General features: G+C 46.7%; 4 protein-coding genes across 5 annotated transcripts; 3 read left to right on the top strand and 1 right to left on the bottom strand.

Moving 5' to 3' along the window:
* LOC129600236 (uncharacterized) lies at positions 1-1,878 on the bottom strand. 2 transcript variants are annotated; one of them, XM_055498696.1, is made up of 3 exons: positions 1,748-1,878; positions 489-1,268; positions 1-272 (listed from the first exon to the last, which is right to left on the bottom strand). In XM_055498696.1, the coding sequence occupies exons 1-3, from the start codon at positions 1,859-1,861 to the stop codon at positions 66-68; spliced, it is 1,101 nt and encodes a 366-aa protein (XP_055354671.1). In that variant the 5' UTR covers positions 1,862-1,878; the 3' UTR covers positions 1-65. The 2 variants fall into 2 exon arrangements, with proteins under 2 accessions (XP_055354671.1, XP_055354672.1); XM_055498697.1 differs by having other exon boundaries at positions 489-1,265; positions 1,748-1,872.
* Positions 1,879-2,994: 1,116 nt separating this feature from the next.
* On the top strand, positions 2,995-5,590 carry LOC129600250 (uncharacterized). Its single transcript, XM_055498714.1, has 4 exons — positions 2,995-3,034; positions 3,097-3,848; positions 4,194-4,967; positions 5,165-5,590. The coding sequence occupies exons 2-4, from the start codon at positions 3,231-3,233 to the stop codon at positions 5,315-5,317; spliced, it is 1,545 nt and encodes a 514-aa protein (XP_055354689.1). The 5' UTR covers positions 2,995-3,034; positions 3,097-3,230; the 3' UTR covers positions 5,318-5,590.
* Positions 5,591-6,722: 1,132 nt separating this feature from the next.
* On the top strand, positions 6,723-9,573 carry LOC129600252 (uncharacterized). The gene is made up of 8 exons (XM_055498717.1): positions 6,723-6,978; positions 7,039-7,173; positions 7,475-7,712; positions 7,889-8,214; positions 8,277-8,427; positions 8,539-8,631; positions 8,688-9,191; positions 9,262-9,573. The coding sequence occupies exons 4-8, from the start codon at positions 8,198-8,200 to the stop codon at positions 9,307-9,309; spliced, it is 813 nt and encodes a 270-aa protein (XP_055354692.1). The 5' UTR covers positions 6,723-6,978; positions 7,039-7,173; positions 7,475-7,712; positions 7,889-8,197; the 3' UTR covers positions 9,310-9,573.
* Positions 9,574-12,671: 3,098 nt separating this feature from the next.
* Positions 12,672-15,909, top strand: LOC129600246 (uncharacterized). Its single transcript, XM_055498708.1, has 17 exons — positions 12,672-12,756; positions 12,813-12,887; positions 12,950-13,051; positions 13,177-13,281; positions 13,439-13,494; positions 13,558-13,627; positions 13,703-13,944; positions 14,012-14,149; positions 14,201-14,258; positions 14,343-14,393; positions 14,469-14,546; positions 14,603-14,653; positions 14,717-14,758; positions 14,810-14,893; positions 14,990-15,022; positions 15,088-15,333; positions 15,430-15,909. Exons 1-17 carry the CDS (start codon positions 12,744-12,746, stop codon positions 15,642-15,644), a joined length of 1,659 nt encoding a protein of 552 aa, XP_055354683.1. The 5' UTR covers positions 12,672-12,743; the 3' UTR covers positions 15,645-15,909.
* The last annotated feature ends 4,364 nt before the right edge of the window (positions 15,910-20,273 follow it).

Here is a 20,273-nt window from a genome sequence, read left to right as displayed (position 1 = left end):
AACAAGTTTCTCTCACAAAAACGAATGACCGCTCTTGCGTTCTAACATGTGGCGACTAGCAAAAGTCAAAACATCGCCGACGTCACTAAACGACACGGACACCTTTGAACAGCATTTGTGACCGGGTCGGGTTTGATGGAATCGCTCAAAACCGTCACGGTCAGTGTGGACAGCTTGCTGACATCCAGATCCGCGATGTTGGACACGGTCCACTTCACACCGCGATACTGAGAAGTCGGGCGCGGATCCGGACTCTGGTACTCGTTCAGCCTCTACAAACATCAAACATTTAGTAGTCGTTCTATAAACTACCATTCGTGTACGAATAAACAGTAGCACATTGTTCGATTATGGATATTTGATGTGGTATAGTCTGTACATTTGTACGGTTTGTGGGGGAAGGATGGTTGTGGAGGACTCAGGAGTACAACTGTCGAGGTGGAATAAAAGTAACGCTTTTTTCCTTAGTGAATATTAGGCTGACGTACCCATAAAACTTCGCCAATCTCTGTGGAACGCTGGTGGGCCAAGCAGTCCGCGATCCATTCGGACACAGCTTGCACACTGAGCGGTTCCTTGGCAGCCTGCAGATTCTCAAGGAGATCCCACATCTGCACCTCAGCGTCGGCCCGCGATCGGATAGTAAACATACGCTGGCCCACACCAACGGTCCGCCCGTCGTAGTAAATGCAGCCCCCGCTCCATATCATTCTCGCACACGAGCAGTTCCACACCTTGTAAGCCAAACGCTCAATTAGATCCGGGACCCCTTCATAATCTTCGTCCAGCTCGCACTTGTACAACACCACCAGCGGGATTTGCCGGTGTTCGTTGAAGACGCGCTTAATGGGAACCGCCACGTGCCAAAAACCATTGCGGTCCAGATTGCTGATCACCACCATCTTGGTGGCGCTGGTAATGCACTTGAACAAGCAGGCCAGCATCCAGTAGGTCCCGTCCCAGGAGAAATCCTCATAATAACCGGCCTGGCCAGAGACGCGGACGTCGGGAAAGTAGGTTGCAGTGGTGAGGATGCTATTCCACGCGTGGCAGACACGCCGGCAGCGAATGCGCTCGATGGAGTCCAGCGACTGGAAGACCTCAAGGAGCAGTTCAGTCGGCAACGGCAGACAGCGGGGCTTCCCGGCAGCCTTGCGCTTTTTACCGCCTGTTCGCAGCGCACCGTGGCAGCCTGTCGCTTGCTGTGCCGGCGGCGGCAATGACATGTCCCGCATTTGCTCATGCTTAGCTTCATCACATTCCTCCTGCTGCAACAACCATCATCGTTCAGTTATCACGGATGACATAAGCGTTCGATCCTCCCCCTGGTTTTTGTTTTACTTTCAGTCCCCCGCAGGGGGGGGGGGAGGGTTGAAAAGCCAAGAGGAACGCAAATAATTCGAAATGTTTTTTTTTAAAATATCGTTGCTCAGATTTTTTTTATTTTCGGGATTTGTGAAAAATACTCAGTGGATTTTTAAATATTTGTAAAAACATCAGCATTTAGGTTTTTAATTTCTGGAATTTTTAAAAATAATTGGTGCAAATTTTGAATTTTGTTAAAGATATCACTCAGATATCATATCAGTTTTCAGATTCTTTTTAATTTTTATGGAATATTTGTACTGTTTTCCATTTTTCTCGTAAATTTTTTCGGTAAATTTGTTTTCGCAATCTGACTACAGATTCGTGTTTAGCGCATCGAATAACCCTTGAGTTTATGCCACTCGCGGTACGTACTACGTACCAACTGCTCCGGTGTCAATGGAGTGCCATACTGTTCCTGGAGATAGAGCAGTGTCTGGCTGAGCACCGCCGTGCACAGCACCGAGTAGCGTTTGTTCACTCGCACTTTCAGCATCTCTCCGAGCTGCGCGGTGGCATCCGACCAGTAGGCGAGGGGCAGCGGACAAGCGCGGATGACAAACTCATTGGGCTTCACACGCTGGCGCTCCTTAGACTCCCCGTCCGTCAGCACTGAGCGAACCTGCTGCCGACCAGCCCCTCGACGGTGCCGTACGGCAGCTGCACTTGCACGAATGCCGCTTCGTCATAGTCGTAACCATGCAGGGGGGCAATGTTTCCCGGGTACCAGCTCCAGGCCGCGTTAAGACGCGGGCGGAGGAGCACCTGCAGTTCCCCCTGCAGTTTCTGCCAGGATTGCTGTTGGGACTGACAGCGGAACACCGTTCCGAATGCGACGAACTGTGAGCGCCGCGCTGCGCACCCGAAATCAATGATCAAACCGCCCTCCGCCAGGTTGACAATCTCACCGTGCTGGAGCAGGCCGTCAATCAGGACGTCCACGGAGTTCCAGTTGAATAACCAGCCGCGATATTCCAGCATTCTTGCTGATATCGTAGTTCAGTGTACGGTCGGCTGCTCTGACTGAATGCTAGTATTACTCCGAAATCAAAGCCATCCACAAAGGTATAGGGTTTGCTCTGCTCAGAAATGCCAGCAATAATGAATACCTGCTAACTTGTTGTCTATTGCATGACATCGGAGAAGTCCCAAATCAGAGATTTCCGCAATATTTTGACAGTTCGAATGTACTCGTATTTTATCGAAAACGACAACAACAACGTTACAGCTGGAAGCTCAAGGCAATATTATGGTAGATCTGGGAGAGATCCACGGGCGGGGACCGAAACGGGATCGATCCTGCTGAGTGAGCAGCGTTGTACACTGCGTGGTAAGCGGAAATGCGTAACACTCGACAAACAACTGCAAACTTTATCGGCCACAATACACTACAGATGCTCCCGCAGCAATTCTGCTGCGGGAGCAAAAGGACAGCAAGTACAGTAGCTCAGATCTAGCTACTGAAAAATCTACCAGATTGAAGATCTGGTGGTAGATGAAGAAAAATACCAACTTAGCACCCGCACCAGTGCGGGTGAATGCGGCAACCGCAATAACTGTCTTCAAGTCCGGTTTCCGATTTTACCTGCCTAGTGTCTACCGCCGCAGTGAATCACAATTATTGCGCAACAATGCAACATGCAAGTTGGAAATACTTTGCTGTGAGCCTGTGAGTACTTCTTTGAACTTCAGAAGATTTAATATGCGTTAATTTAATTTTTTTTTTCGTAGCAAAGTTTGCGATTTACGAAGCAGCATGATCAAGAAATAACTTGCACCGTGGGCGATATTTCTGTCAGCCGACGGAATTCTGAGATTCTCATCAACAAGTTACAAGTAGCAAACCAACAACAACGAACCTCGGAATGTTGGTGTACCAAGACGACGTGTGTGCCTGGAACGCCGTGGACGTCCTGGTCGACGGCCAGCTGCAGCACGGCCACGTGCTGAACGTGATAGACGGCGGTCTGGTTGTGGATTTCGGCTGCAGCTCGCAGTTCATCCCATACGGGAATATCTTCGAGTGCCTCCGCGCGACCGACCACCCCTACCTAAAATACAGACCCCCATGGCGCTGGCATGCAGGGGACGCCGCGCAAGTACTTCTGCGCGTTGCACCCGACGCCGCCTGGATATGGTATCCAGGAACGATTGTCGCTCTGGAAGATTACTGCCAGGATGATTCGGTATTGGTGGAGGTGCAGTTACCAGGCGGAACCGTCAGAGAAGTGCTGTTCTGCCAACAAGTGCGGGTGCCACTGTCCGAGGAGGATTTGGCGCAGCGGCGGATTGGGGAGAAGCACTTCGTTATTCGCTGCTGCCCGTTGCCAGATGGATACTGGTCCGCAGGATCCCCACTTTTCGCCAAGATCTTCCAGCATAACTTGCATGCCAAGCATGATGTTCTGTGCAAGACGGTGCTCAGTCGGGAACTGCTCTATTTGCAGTGTCGCACTGGCAGTCCCCTGGATGCTGATGCACTGGTATGCAAATTGCAAGTTCGTGGTATTTACACTGGTATTAATTTTCCTACTAGAGTGCTAGTAGTCTAGTACTTATTTAATTTCGTGAGACGGTCTGCAGCAAAATTGCGATATCAGCGGAAATCATCACAATTCGGTATGAAATCACCATCACGTGGCAAATTATTTTATCCGTGCCATAAGACCATAAATAACGATTTTGGCTTTATTTTCAATGTGGAAAACTTAAACCATGTTAATTAGTGTCCATCTGGGCAGGTAAGTGTGTAATGTCTGTTGCTGAATAACATTCGCTGTTACACATAGTTATAACTTAAGCATTAAAAAACATTTAGTTTTGTGCAGCATGAAGTGTTCACTGCATCGAAGAGTACCCTAGACACCATCCATCCGCCACCGCTGGCCGACCATCAGATGACGACACCTCATCGACCGAATAAAAAGCGCAAAACTGGTGTCATTCGACGATTAAGAACCCTGCACGTTGAACTAGTGGTGCAAGTCTTCCAGTCGCTGGACTCCATCGGGCGCATCCGTTGCCGGCGTGTCTGTTCGTTTTGGAACCATCTTCTCACCACCGACGACTACTTCCTCGACGTCCGCGTGTCCGGTCGCGCCGCCGACCTCCCGGACGGTCCGCAGCACGAGGAGATGCACTGGGTGGTGTCCTGTCTGCTGAAATGCGTCACCAGCCGCACGCGGACGGTGGTCATCTCGCATCTGGAATCTTTTCGGTGTCTGCGTTGCACCGTTCTGATCGGCCACATTCGCCAGGCCGTCCGCCTCCCGGCGCTGATCTTCTACCAGTGCGAGTTCGGCGGTGACGTTGACCCGGACATCACTCTCGCAACCGACATCAAGGACATGCTGGAGTTATGGGCGTCGTGCGATCGCGTCGTGTGGAAGCAGTGCCGCATCGGGGACGGCGCGGTGCTAGCGGTTATTGCGCTGTACGCCCTGAACGCCCAGCCGGAAGCCGAGCTGGAGACGCAGCTGTGGGAGCTGGTTGAGCGTAACTTGATTCTAAAAAAACCACCGGCTTTGCCGAATTTAGCGGAAAGGATCGTCGATTGCCTGCTCAAGAAGCCCCGTAAACAAGTCAAAACGGAAATTATCCGGGTAAGGTGTGAGCCGGATATGTAGCGGGTTTTTTTGTGCATTTTGGGTAAACATTATTACCTGTATCGTACTGCAGTAACCACACACCATTAGGATCTTAACAGGCCATTGAAAGATTTATAATTTTTTGGGTTTGATTTTATGAGTAAAAATTTATCCAACCTAGGAAAAAGTTAGAAAGGAAATTGAATTGGTAGGTGCTGCTGAATTATCAGAGTGCCGATCCGCGTCTTTCCAATCCGTTCCGCAACCGGAAGTGGCAGCTGTCCGACGTGGCCCGTCTGGATGTGCAACAGCTAAACCGAGTGACAACGGTCGCGCTCAGTGACGGCATGGACCCGCAATCGTAGCTGCAGCAATACAATCCTTGTTTTTATTAGCTCAAGCCAGTCACTTCACCAGTTTGTAACAAAAACAGGATTAATCCTCAAAACACAATCCTCATTTCCATCTCCGTTCAGCTGTCGAAATCGCAAATTTTTTCTCATAGCTTCTGCCGCAGATTTCTGTTTTCTTTGGTTTCCTTATGTTTGTTCTCCTAAGAATCCGTACTAGAAGCTATTTCCCAGAGCCAAGATTTTTTGATATTCATAAGAAGAAAGAATGAAGCTGATGTGTGAATAATGTGCTTTTGAATCTACCATTGCTTGAGCTTCTCGGTGTCTAATACTATCTATGGGTTATGATAAGAGATTTGTTAGCAGCGATGATATTTGATATTCCCCATTTCATTTTTAAAATCTAACCTAACCATAAGTACAAAGAATTAAGACCGGCATATAACGGTCATGTTACCAAACCAAAGACTGCTTAAAAGGGCTGGACTTACCGGCGACGGTGGAATCAATATTTCATTGTCTGCTCAGGAAACGCGAAATGTGTACAACAACTGGCGAAACGTGTACAATAACTGGCAGCACCGATTGGGTACGAGTAATTTTTAGACTAAAGCTTTTTTAAAAAGTCTGGAAGAGTTGTTACACTCGATGGAATCAAGAAGACTGGTGGCATTACTGCGCTGTGTCTCCCAACTAGAGCGTTGCATCAATGCGTAAATAGTTATTAGAAGGCCTGCGCTGAAAGTCTGAATCTGATTCTGAATGCTAAAAGTCTGATTCTGAATGCTAAAAGTCTGAGTCTGAATTCGGAAACTCTGATTCTGATTACTGGAATTCTGAATATGAATAAGAAGGCTAGGAACCTGGCCGGTGATGACCAAAGTCTCTGTAATAAAACCATAACAATATTAGGCACCGCGACATTTCGCCGAGGACAACTAGTCGCAGGACATTTAGTCGCAGACATTGCGCCGCAAGGACATTTCGCATCGCGACATTTCGTCGCGGGACATTTATTCGGGAGGACATCCCACCGCAAGACATTTCGTCGCGGGGCCATTTCGACGACGAGACAATTCGCCGTAAAACAGTCTTGACGACGGCAACTTGCATCCGTCAGAGAATAATAATTATTACAACAGTCGAAAAAACTAAAGAATATAAGAAGACTAAAAAATAAAAAACCTAAGAAAAATAAAAAAACTTAAGAAAACTAAAAAACCTCAGAAATCTAAGAAACTAAGGCCTAAAAATAACTTAAATAACTAAGAAATAATCGCGGAAACATGTGAAACCACAGCCCGCATGATAGCGTTGCGTCCGCCCTGTGGCGACAGCACCATACGCGCAATCATTCCGCACGTGGAATTTTGAGTTCTGCATAACCTCATTTTTTAGTTCCTGGTTCGCGGGTGAATTTCTACATTTTTGATTCTTAAAAGTTCGACTCTTGTAGATTTGGATTTCCGGGTTTTATGTTAAAACTTACTATTTTTTCGGTTCTAGTTACCCATATTGTTGGTCTTTACTGAAACTGTCTGGTTTTAAAAGCAGTTGTCGTAACATCTGGCGCACGATGGATAGCGATAGTGATCATGAGCGTGAAGAACCTGGCGGTCGTTTCTACGGCACTACTCGAGTGTTTATGTCAGCAAACACCGTGAAAAAGCCCTGTATGTATATTTGCCAGGTTTAATTTTTTGTTTATACATTGAATTCATTTTTATAAATAGTGTTGGATTTGCCCTTTAACTGGGCCGTCATCGAATCAGGCGCTGATATGGTGAAACTCGGATTTCCCTCCACTATGTTACAGTCTCCGTGGGCAATAGCCACCACGATAACAATAACTGCAACTGCAAGCGCCGGTACACTACTTAATAGTTAAATTTAAACATTAAAAAAGCATACTTATAAACTTATACTTAAACATTAAAACTTAAACTTATACTTAAACTTATACTTATACTTATATATACTTATACTTATACTTATACTTAAACTTATACTTATACTTAAACATTAAAAAAGCATACTATAAAAGTCTCCGTGGGCATACTTGTATGTCGAAGAATCCGGTAAGAAACATTAGTAATAATAATGTTTATATCATTATGATACTGGGGTTTCATTTCCGACGGTCACAGACTGTTTTGAACGTTTGAATAGCGAAAGCAGGACGCAACGTCCATTCAATCATGGATTTCCAGAATAATCCTGTATTTAATTCGGAAAAGGCATATAATCTCGCTGAGGAGCGCATTCGCCAGGTTTTGAAGGAGCCTGTACAACTGAAGATGCACATGCTGAAGAAGGTTGTTCCGAAATTCTTTGAGTCGTTGAAGGCAGGAAGCGCCGTGTTCTACGACACGGTGTATCACTTGCGACTGCTGGAAGTGGTTTTCAAGTGAGTTCTGAAAAGGCTGGTTACCTGACTTTCTTCTTTTTGCAGTACTGCACGTTTTACGCAAGTAGCAAATTCATTGACTTTGATGAGTTTGTATCAGTTAATATTTCTGACATTATGGTTTACTATTAATTGCGCGGATTTCCTGGTACTATACATGTTTTGTGTATTTTCAGCTACATTTATTCAGACGTCACGCGAATCCGGGAAATCCCTGAATGTCTGTACAAAGTCTTTTCATGCGGTGATATGAAAGACACTCAAGTTATGCGGTTCGGGCTTTTTCTGCTGCGTGGTGGTTTTGACATTAGCCTGTACGAAGAGATGGTGTGTCCTCGTGGCATGGACTTGATGAAAGTTAATCATATTGTGGGAAAAAATTGGAAGGTTTCGTTGGCACATCAAAGCCCGTCTACTACAATGTGGAACAGCATGTGGCCTCAGTATTGGTTCCACTGATTTTACTGGGTCAGCGACCGGTTGCTATGAAAATCGCCGATAGGTAATACGCATATAAGTGTTCTTTAATAATTAAAGTAACGTTAAAAATTAAAATTTTAATAGCCTGGGATATCCACGATTGTGTGAAGAACTAGCACAGGGAGGGAGCAAGGTGTTTGTAGGGCCTCCCTCAGCGGTTTTGGGAAACGTTTACCGTCTGCTCCGTGATACTCGTCGCATGACAAAGCTGCGTCTGCATGACTCGCGCACAATGGTAAACTATTTGTACTAATGTTTGTTATATTAATAATTGGTTTTGACGCTATCATTAATTGATAGTTACCTATTCAATAAACAGGGGAAAATTCAGTTTTCTTATTTATAGCCTGAAATTCCACATGTATGGAAATGCACTGGATGTGATTTCGAGGGAACTCAATGGATGTTTTTGGCTCACTTCAAAGCCAGCCACAAGGGCGTACGTAGATGAAGTTTTAATGTTTTAATTATAGTAATGGATTTCCAAAATTTTAGGAGGAATATCGAGCTTGTGAGCAGTGCGGCGTGCCATGGCTGACTGGAGGACATGATGATGACTTCGATAACGTGAACTACTGGAAGCATAGAGTTGTCTGCCCCAGTATCAAAGCTGTCTACGACTGCCGTGTCGCTATCGGCTCCAACTTTCGTAAGCCCAAAGGACCCTGGATTTCCACGATGATGTTAGGCGTTTACAAGAACGGCCGGCAGGTTGTGCCACCGACCACGGAGTACATCTTAAGTGTCCAACCGGGCCGTCCTGTCCACTCCGTTTACTTCTCCTGGCGCTTGGCTGGCCCTTCAAAGGCGGTTGTCCATGAATCCGAGGATTCCGACACGGAAAGTGTGGCGTCCAATGAAAGCGTGACCTCCGCTGACACCGAAACGTCCGCCGACAGCTTGACCACAGTGGTGTCTTGCAACAGTGCTGCCACGGCTGTAAGCACTGAAAGCGCCAACACAGTCCACTCGGGCGGAAGCGTGCAAAGCCGGGGAAGCGTAAGTACCTTTCACTCCACGTTTTCTTTCACACTGTGTTGTTCTGGTATTATATTTCGCTATATTTCAGGTGTGGCAAGAGCGGATGACTCTCTACTACGAAAATCATTATTTCTAGGATATCCATGGATTGATGTGTTAACTGGCGTCTCACTACAAATAGTTCAAGGATTTCCGGGGGATTGTTTTGTCATTGATTTGAATAGGCGTTACTGCACCTTTTTGATAGTGAAATCATTTTTGCGTGGATTTCCATGAATGCATTACTGAAATAAGATTTTTATCCACCCGGGGAAGTCCAGATATTGTTTGTACACTTTAGTTCTAACGGTCACGCAGTCTGCTGTACAGTGCTCGTGGTTTGATTACTTTTACATAGTGATTGATCTTTGGACTGCTCATTCGCATGAGCATGGAATGTTCCTGTTTTGTCTTGAGAAATTTGAACTAAACTTTCGCTGAATGAATAAAATACTTGAATTCGATGTTATTATTTATTTAAGAATTCACAGATCTAAATGTAAACAACTAGGGATTTTGGCCACAGTAACTCGAGCACCGCTGCTGCACTGCATAACAGCAGACAAGGCATTAGTTGAAAGTACTGCAGTATACTCAGAAACATTAAGTAATTCAAAAAAAACCGGGAAATCCCTGTCTTTTAAAAACAGCGTTGAGAGGTTATAATTGTGCACTTTTCCAATTAAAAAAATACTGGCTTGTCCCGTATGGTCTTCTGCAGCTACACTCCACTCCACTTTGACAATCTCTTTCGCATTCGTAAAAATGAAGGACGAATTTCGATCTGAGCTTTCGGTGTTTGCGGCCTTGCAGGTAAAGCCGGCATTGACCACACAGGATTTTGAAAACCCGATCACGGTAACATCCTGCCCAACCGCTTCATGCAGTAATTTCAACGCCACATCATGGAAATCCAAAAATCTTTTTCGAAGAGACATTTCACTAATGATTTCGCCATTCAGAACCGCAACCGTATCATTTGAGTACACAATTATGGCGCCCTTTTTCTGTTGCGTGTTTTTCAGTCCACTCAGAAACAAGTCTCGTCCGTTTGTGTTCCCGCCTCCAAAATAGCTTTCCAGGCAGGTCTCACAGAGCGCTAAAGTTGATGTTTTCGCGATCTCTTTACTCAAATGCTGACTTCCATGTAAGCGTCTCATGATGCATCCAATATTGGATTCACAATGGAACGTCCAGTAATGGTTTGCCGGGCCCCAGTCTTCCATTTGGCCTACAACATGGAGCAGCTGATGGACATTCGATCCCATCTTTTCTTTTCCGTAAAGCTGTTGGAAATCCTTGATGAAATTATGCACTTCTATGTTAAGCGCGCAAAGCAACGCAGTTGGCAGAGAATCACTTAACAAAAAATGGCAGATACGGACCAACTTCAGATAATGTATATACAGATTTTTATCCAAATTTCCGTGAAATGCTGCTGGGCCAAAAAACATAAGAAGAAACAACAACTCACCGCCGTCAAATTGGCTGTGATAGTCCATTATTGAGCGAACCAATCTTTTTACACACAAGTGTGGCTTACAAAGGGAAAGCGACCAATCCGAATTTTGGATATCCAGGAATTCATTATTAATCCAAAACTCCAGCATAGTCTTATAAATGCCCTCGCAAATCAAATGAAGGAAATCCGAGGTAAAACTTCTGGGGAAATTCACAACTGGGAGTGATAGGGCAGACAGAACGGAAATCCCCCTTACACCCTTCAACTTATCCTCCATTTTCTTTTTCTGGTTCTTGTCGTAGTTGGCGGCCATTAAAGCTAATTCCATATGCTTTTGATGATTCCGTAAAGGTAGCTGGTCACTGTACTCAAATATAAGCGTTCCCGAGAGGCTGCCTTTTTGAGTACAAGTCGTACAACTGTAGTATCCAGTGTGGCCTTTCACTTCCATCAAACGATTTCTTTCAACAGTATCGCATGGAAATAAGACCGGAAACACTGTGATCAATGTAGGATTTCCTTGAATCTCACAAAGTAGTCCATTTGTCATAAGATGATTAATTTCATCAATGAAAGGAGCAAGTAATGTGTCACGGGGCGGCATCTTTCGTCCTGCAATTACGATTAGCCATCAACTGATGTTGCCGAGAATTAAATAACTTGAAATTTTTGTTATAACACGGTAGTCCTAATTTTAAGTAACGGCACTGATTACTGAGAAAGAATGATAGATTTGATACCAATTTTTATCCTTACCGCAATAAATCAGGAAAGGAAAAACATGCCGCTGGCGATCGACGCGCCTCATCTCATTGATTGTAAACTGTCCAACATAACAGGTATTCTTATTCGCGGATTTCCCTTTATGAGGTGTTGCATTGTCTAAGTGAATAGACAAGGAAATAAACGGGCGATCCATCCCAAAATTCTGTCGGCAACAGCGATACATGGATCCATCTGTCAAATCCCGAATTTCGCCGGCTGCATTTTCGGTCGGATTGAATCGGATTTTTCGATGATTTGCTTTCAAGAAGATTTTGAGAGTTTCTGCCACTGACACATAGGTAAAGTAGGCCATTTTCTTAACACACTTATCTTTGATATTAATCATCTGGTGATCAGTGGGAAACTGTAGTTCATTTTCATCTAAAGCTGGAAATCCAAGATAACAATTATGCTCGGAGCAGAAGTAATGAACGCGATAATCCGGTAAATATCCAGTAAGTAGTTTCGCCAGTTTGAACCACGACTGTGGGAAATCCTGACCAGAAACAGGAAGGATTTTTGCGTCTTTCTGAAACAATCCGATTGTGGCTTGTCGAGACAGGTTATGGCGTCGCGCAAAAGCCAGTTGGAGATGGACATATTCCCCGAGCGATATGGCCGATCCCTCGTACAACGGCGCGCTTAACCTCTCGCCTTCAAGTCTTTGCGCATAACTATCATCCCCCAGTTCGTTATCTGTCCATTCCGCGTCTGTCTCAATATCACTGGCAATGGATTCGCAGTCGGATTCGCTGCCGCACTCACTCGAAGAGTCTTCACCTTGCTGGGAAATCCCTGAGTTATCGAAAGGCAGAAAGGAATCGATAATTTTCTCCGCTGCTGCAACACGGGTTTTTTCACGGCTCTTCTCAATCTGTCGCTTTTGACGCGCAGTTATCTGCTCACTAGGATCACGAAGATACGAATTATAAAAAACTCTTGGTTTTTTACTCATGATTGTAAAATTTCAGGTATCACTGTCGGGTTGATTTAGGATAAACTAAAAAAACCAGAACTCGAAAAACTCAAGTTCTATACCGTAATTAACATTGCGCAGCACTTAATCGCTGGAAAGCGTAAAAACATGACAACGTCACAGCGGACGTCGCCCACTCTGTATGATTGGTTACGAGTTCAAACGTTTCAGATGCTGCGCATCTGGCGTTCATTCGCGTTCATTCGGACTGCGAGCTGCGCAACCGTTGCAAGCGAAAGTTATTTGAGCATCGAGCGCTCAAAGTGTTCCCACTTTTCTCTTCGTTAAATGATTCTGTACGCCTTTGTTAACTTACTAGCAGCTGAAAATGTCCAAAAATGGTAAATGAATGTTTAAGAAAGGTTTAAATTGTTGAAAAACGTGAACTTTTATTAAGGTAACGAACAAGAAATCCAGGAAATCCAAGAAATTCAACCCTTTGGTGGCAGGAAAAAGAAGCAGTCGAACTCTGGTAATTCTGACACTTTTCGGTCGACCTTTCCTTCGAAACTTTGAGCTTTATCTGATTTTCAGAAAAATTCAAGGCCGTTCCTGAAGTCAAGCGTCCCGCCCGACGTACAAAACCGCCAGCAAAATATGAATCCGCCAAAGAAATGCCAAAAGAGGCCAAAAAAGGTAAAAAACTTGGATGTTTGAACGTTTCTTGTTTGAAAAACAGTAAATAATAAAAAATGGAATTCCTTAATAAAAGATCTGGCAGCACTGCTTTCTTGTGGGATTTATTGTTTTCGAGTTTCCAGCTACCACTCCCACACCTGAAAAACCCGTTCTACCCAAGATGGTTCCTATGAAAGAGTTGAGAAAGGTTGCAGAAGCAAACGTTTCTTCAGGGAAATCCACGGAAAGTAAGTTTCTTGTCATTGCATACAATGTTGCTGTTTTTCACTGGGTATTAAGTAATTTATTTAATTTTTAGCATTGTTTAAAGGAATCGTCCCACTAATTTCTAATATTTCGATTGATTTGCTTTGTCGGGTTAACTTTATTGCCAGTTTCACTTAGGTGACGCAGAGGAAAATCGGAACCCCAGCAGAAACGAAAAAGACCAGGATTTCCAGGTTTTTTTTGAAGCTTTTTGAATGTTTCTTCTGATATATTGTTAATTATTTTGTATTCCGCAGAAAGAAGGGTCTCCGGTGGAACCACTCGACAACTTCGAAAAAGCCGTCCAACTGCTGACGGAGAGAAAACGTAAGTTTTATGGATGTGAAAACTAGCTTGGAAATCCAAAAACAATAATATTTAACAGAATAACAATTTTTCTAGAAACACTCGTCATCCGATTTCAAGGAGACAACATCGTTGCGTTAAAATCGGCTTTGGAATTCGACGTTGACCCGATTTATCCAGATGTGTTAACACGCTTTTCCATTGCCGCGGACGGATTTAGTCACTACGATCGTATTTTGACGTCCTATAACGGACGACCATATCCCGCGGAAATCCTTGCAGTTTGTAATTCTGTGTCTCAAGCTAGTTCGGTAAAAGACAAACTGGAAAGAAGTTGGGTAAGAGGTTTATGTGATTAAGGTAATTCTGGAAATCCGCGTAAAAATACTTTTTTTAATTTTGTAGGAAAAGTCTGCTCCGACTACGTCAACGGAGGCTAACAAGAAGGAAACGCAGGCTCTTCAACGGAATACGGCAGTCGCCAATGGTGGCATTCGAGCAGTTCCTCCAGAGCCCGCCTCTTCCATGCGGAAAATTCCAGAGGTAGCAGAGTTTTGAAATTATTAAACTGTTGTTAACTGTCTCTGTTTAAAGCGCGTAGCTGCTGGCGCCTTTGGTCAATCGGTTGCTACAGCGAGCTTAAAGAGCGGAGGTAATGCTGTTCACTACAGTCTACAGTACATCCATCATTTTTGCATGTGCTTGTGTACACACCACATTGTTAATTCATTTGCAGAAAAAAAACAAGGATTTCCTGGATTAAGTCTGAATGAAAAACAGAGCGCTGGTTAGTAAAACAATGTCACAATGTAATTAATGTAAATATGTACGTAACGCATCATGGTGTATACGGCCAATCCAGGAAGCAAGAATGTGGATGACAGTTCTGCACCACCAAATAAGGAGGAACACGACCAAGATGCCAAGCGCCGTCATAAAAGTATTTACACACAGTTTTTCGCAAATCAGTTCATAATCCGTTCGACCGTCATTTAGAGAAAAGAAAGCGGGACAGCAGTTCGTCCTCATCCAGCGATTCGGAAGAAAGTACGATTTTTTAGAAATTAATGAGAACACTACGGTTACTAACTCGTAAAATATGTATTGCAGGTTCAAAGCGAAGTCGCGCAAAACGTAAGCGCCATGCCGAAGGTAAAGCAGGGATTTCCTAAATTATTTTCGTAGTAATATTTGTTATTCCAGAACGTGAACGCAAACAACGCAAAAAGCATAAGAAAAGGCGCAGTCGATCTCCGCAGCCTCTGTCATCATCTGGCAGCTCCAGCGGTAAGTACGAAACAGAAAGACTTTGTATACTGCAATCTTGTTTTGGGCCAATAGCGGTTTTAAACTACTGAATAAAGATAATTTTTTACCGAACAGATTTACTGCCGAAAAAGCCACCGACAGGAAAAGGTAATTTGTTGCGGTCTGATTAGTTCTGAGTTATGACATGGAAATCCAGGATTATGTGTTTTCAGGGTATCCTTATTTGGTACAGTGTGAAAAGAAAAGAGAACTGGCTCCATATACCGGGGTGTACATTGAATATCCGCATCTCCAGTCACTAGTGAGCCGTTGGAAGTCCAAAGCTAATTTAGCTTGCAACCTGGCGGCATTTTTGTTGGGTGGTGAAGAAGGTGTACAGCGATTTTTGGCTGAAAAAAAGCCTTCACCGCGCGCCGGGATTTCAAAGATGCATCCGAAGTTGGTTGCCGCTATTGGGCGTAAGTTTGTATGTTACAAATTTATAAATTAAGGAAATCCATGCAAGAGATATTCATTTCCTAATTATTATCAGCTGAGAGTTGGTTACTCTGCAGACTTTCTTGGTCAGTTGCCCGAAGCAAAATGCCCGGGGAAACCTCCTCAGAGTCTGGGTCAAACTATCGGCAGCTATTTCTCGAAGTTCCGCGTGATGATGCGTAAGCAACCCGCGGAAGAAGCAGAAGAGGGCGGCGGGCGCAGAAGACTTACTGAAAGAATAATGGCAGGAAATCCTTGTATTTTGCGTCGAGCATTTACTCGATGGATTTAAGTAAAGTAGGGATTTTTTTGGAAATTAAAGCCAGTTATGGATTAATTATAACTTTTTGATGAGGTTTCCCCGGAGATTTTTACGGCGTATAGTCGATTTTTGTTACACAATTAATTTATCTCGGATTTCCGTGATTATATTTTCCCGTAAACGTGTGTTAGCTACGTTAAAATTTTCTATTATTTTTTTGAATTTTAGAATCTGTCTATCTTCCGGGTAGAGTGTTGGTATCGATTATATTCCATCTGTTATGAACGCAGAATCATGGCTTCCTAGGTGCAGTTAAAACGCAATAAAAACAGTTTTTTTCGCGCAAATGTTTCATGTTTATGCTGCAGATCATGTGCATTTCATCCCGAAAAAACACACCGGAAGTCCCTAAAACGCACTTTGGCGATACTTCCGCTACATTTTTATGAAACCAACTAACTACAAAAATTACACACCCCAAATTGCGTAAAATTTAGTAGTGTCAGAGACCGCTCACACGAGTTGGTTGACACCTCTAGTGGCTTGCTCTGTCGCCCGCACGCGTATGGCTACGCCATCCGTGCCGCTCATATACGCTGATAACTCAGCGTATACTTTGTCTACGCTGACCAATCAGCGTTCGCTATGCACTTTGGAGGTGTGGCCCAGCGCTTACGAGCGATCCCATGCTTTGCGGTACCAGCTGTGATTCAGCTGCTGCATGCCGCGGCATTATCACGATTTCCACCGAGCTCGCTGGCAGCCACTTTTCACCACAGCTTTTCCGCATTGGTTTTTCTGTGCTGTTTTTGTGGGTTGCTTTATTGATTCTCAATAAAGGAGAGATATTTGCTCCCTTTTTGCTCTCTGCTTCTGTGTCATATCTGACATGGTAGCAGATGCGTTCGGTTTTCATTCCGCGAACCTCTGAACCCCAGTGGAGGCAACATTTCGGTCGAACTACGCAGCGACTATAAGTAGTCCTGCCACAGCGACTAAAAGTAGTCCTGTGATCCTGCGACCTCATCTTCCTGATCATACAGGCTTCACTGGAAGCCTGCTACGCGACGGATTTAATCATACGGGTCGCGGCCTATAAGTAGGCCCCCCGCAGCTTTGGCTCCCGGCGCAAAAACTGCGTTCGGTACGTCGCTGTTGACCAAATAAGCACCCCACCGGGTTGCGTTGATCCGGGTCGCGGCCTATAAGTAGGCCCCCCGCAGCTTGGCTCCCGGCGCAAAAACTGCGTTCGGTACGTTGCTGACCAATCCATTGCGCCCCACCGGGTACGCTGCGGCCCTCACGGTAGAAGAGGGTGAATTGGACGACGGAGCAGCAGTTTGGATCGACAAAATCCGGTAAGACCTGCTGTGGCGTCGTAGGTTTTCGTGGAACTTTCGTAGAACTCGAATTTTTCCCGGTAACCGTTAACTTCAAAAATCAATAACCTGTGATCCGATCAGCCTAAAAATAGCTTTTTCGGAATCCTCGTAAAAAGTAGTCCTAAAACCGACTATTTTTACTTTATAAAAATTAATCTCTGATTTTTTATCAATTTTTTTGGCGTAAAAACACCGCCATTTTGTCCAGCCAGAAATTTCGCGAAAAGTCGCGTGACGTCAGCGTGGTCTACTTCCGCATAAAATTCGACCAATCACAGCGTTTGGGAAACTTCCCTATGTTATAAGACTCGTAATGAGTCACGTTGTTTTTTGATTTTTGCTCACGGCACGCTACTCGTGACGTAGAGCTATTTGCAAGACCACTAAGTACGTGACGTCACACTGGTCAGTAACGTAACATAGGGCCATAGGAAGCTAACGCTAAACCTGAGCTCTAGCACGCCTGACCAGCATCGACCCGCGATCCGGACCTGAGCCAACGTTCCGGTCCTGACCCAAAGACCAAGACCAAGAAATTTTCTAAGTCCCACTACCATGGGCCAAACTCAGAGTGCCTTGGCCATGGTGCTACCATACACCAGCCATGAACAACTCCAACGGAGATTGTTCAGTCCTATGGACGGGCGCCAGACCAATGACTACAAGAAGCCACTGGGTAAAAACTACTCAGTGCGCGGCGCGGCGGGGCGATATACCTTTCGCACCGCCGGCCAGGCTGACTCCGACCCGGACCAGCCAAACTCGACCAGCTCAACCAGTTCGGTCGAGGCCAAAGAAAGGCGGGACCAACAAATCCTGCCGCCCGACTTGGACACAAGCGGGGAAAGCCTTGACGCCACCATGGACGATACATTCCTGGAAGCGCGTGAGGCGCTGTCCGCGGCCAACTCGCCGAAGGACAGCCAACCTGGTGCTGATAACTCGGCCCAGGCCAATAGTGTCCCTCAGGACTTGGCGCACCAACCGGCCACACCTGGCCCGGGCCAAGTCCAACCTGCGGCACCAACGGTGGCCACAGGTGAGGATAAGACACCAGTCGGACCTGGTGCCAATAACTTGGCCCGGTCCAACCTTGTGGCCCAGGATCTGACATCATGTCCAACCCTACCGGGCTCGGACCAGATCCAACCTGAGGCACCAACGGTGACCACAGGTGGGCGCAAGGCGCAGGGCCAAGGCCAAAAGCCTGGTCCAAAGGGACATGACCAGGGCCAACCGCTCATGAGTCAGTCACCAATCATGTTCGAAGCCAATGGCTCGAACCAAGCAACGCCGTCACCGACCAATGACGTCATCGGCGCGCCAGGCCGGACCCAACCGGGCCCGGACCTTCCACCATTGGACCTGGGACATCTGACCAGGACCACAATGAGGATTGACCTGAACCGGTCATCCTTGGACATGAGCCGCGCCGCATTCAGCCCAGACAAGCTGATCCAGGCAACCCCGCCCGAGGACATCGACAACATCGAAGTCCTCAGGACCAGAGTGCGGGACCTGACCAAACAGCTTGTCGCCGCCAATGAAGTCGCCCTCTCAGCCGAACAGCTAATGAAGGAGGAAATCGACCACTACAAGGCCCTCGCATCCAAATCGGATGCAGAGGCTAAACGTGTCTCGGCCCTACAGGCCCAGACCCAACTTGAGTTTACCAGACTCAAGTTGGCCCCGTGTCCCAATGCTGAGCGAGACCAGCTCAACAAGGACTTGCATCGCCTTGAAGTGGCGGTGGCGGGGCTGGAATTTCTGCTCGCCTCAACGAAGACCGAGCTGACCCAGGCCAAGAACGACTTGATGCAGGCCAGGGCTACCATTGACCAAACCGATGAGGAGACGGACCGTCTCCAAATCGAAAACGATCGCCTAACCGACGATCTGGCCAACCTGCAGGACGAGATCGACGCCCTGCGCAACGGCTACAATATGCTGCACCAGAACCACCAAACTCTGCTGCAAGCGACCCAACCTGGAGGACAGTGGGACCTAACGGCCCGCCACTTGGAAGCACAAAACGTGCAACTCCAGCAGCAAAACGCTGCACTTCAGCAGCAGAACGCTGCACTCCAGGACCAGCTCCGGACCGAGTCAACGGCTCGGGCCCAAATGGCGCAAAACAGCGCCATTGGACAACAAAACTTTGTCCAACTGGAGCAGGCCTTCAACCAAGCCAAACTGGTGATCCAGGGCCAACATGACCGGATCATCAACCTGGAGGCCAACAATGCCAGTCTGGTCAAAGACTACCAGACGGCCACCCAACGCATAACTGAACTCAACGAGGACCTGGAAAGGCTAAGCACGGAGAACGCCTGCTTAGATGCGGAAAAATCACATCTCGAGAACTTACATTCCGAGATGTCCGCTGAACCACCCTCATACCACACCTTTCCGGACTCGGATACACAGCGTCGACAAGCCAAAGTCGACGATGCGCTGCGGCAGGACCAACGGTTCTACCAGCAGCCAGTGTATCACCAGCAGCGTTACCACGCTAATGTCCTCCTAACGGAGCCATCAACGGGACAACCGCCTCTTGGGCCAACCATACCGGCGCCCTCGAGCCCCGTTAACCAGGGATCATCAACGGCGACACCAACCGTGCCGCCACAACCGGTCCCGACAACTACCTCAGCCACTATGGGTCCAACGACCATAGTGACGCCAGCGACACAGACGCAACCGTCTGTGCCAACCTGGCCATTCAGCTTTGGCCTGAACCAGCCGCCGTCTCAGAACCAGACGCCGAGCCACGGATCCTTCGGGTCAAGCTCACTGTATCCGAACCTGAACCCTAACCCGAGCTCATACTTTGGCTCGGGCCAGGCTCACACCTCTGGCGCGGACCCAAACGGGTCACACCCGCCGAGCCCAAAGTTCTCGTTTGGACAGATGGGAGGCCAAAGTGGCACACCAACGGTGCAATTGCCACTCATAGGCCAACTAAGCCTAACTGGCCCTCCTGTCTCATCGGCAGCCCAACCCGGCCAAGCCCAGCCACAACCGGGCCAAAGTGTGCCCCCGGGCCAGAACGTGTCCTCGGGCCAGCCCCAGGGCCAAAGTGTGCCCCACCCACCCGGTGCCGGCCCAACGGCCGCGGCACCACCCGGACCGGCTACTCAGCCAAACCAGGGCCAGAATGCGCCCACATTGGTCCAGCTACCCAATGGGACATACGGATGGTTGGCTTCCAACGGAGCCATCCAATACATCCCCGGCCCAGCGTCACAGGCACTGCAGCCGCCACCACAAGTGGTGG

Source organism: Paramacrobiotus metropolitanus, unplaced genomic scaffold (genome assembly GCF_019649055.1).
Source record: "Paramacrobiotus metropolitanus isolate TYO unplaced genomic scaffold, Prichtersi_v1.0 Parri_scaffold0000168, whole genome shotgun sequence".
NCBI lineage: Eukaryota > Metazoa > Tardigrada > Eutardigrada > Parachela > Macrobiotidae > Paramacrobiotus > Paramacrobiotus metropolitanus.
The sequence above is the reverse complement of the archived record's forward strand: the minus strand, read 5'-3'. Positions and strand labels throughout refer to the sequence as shown.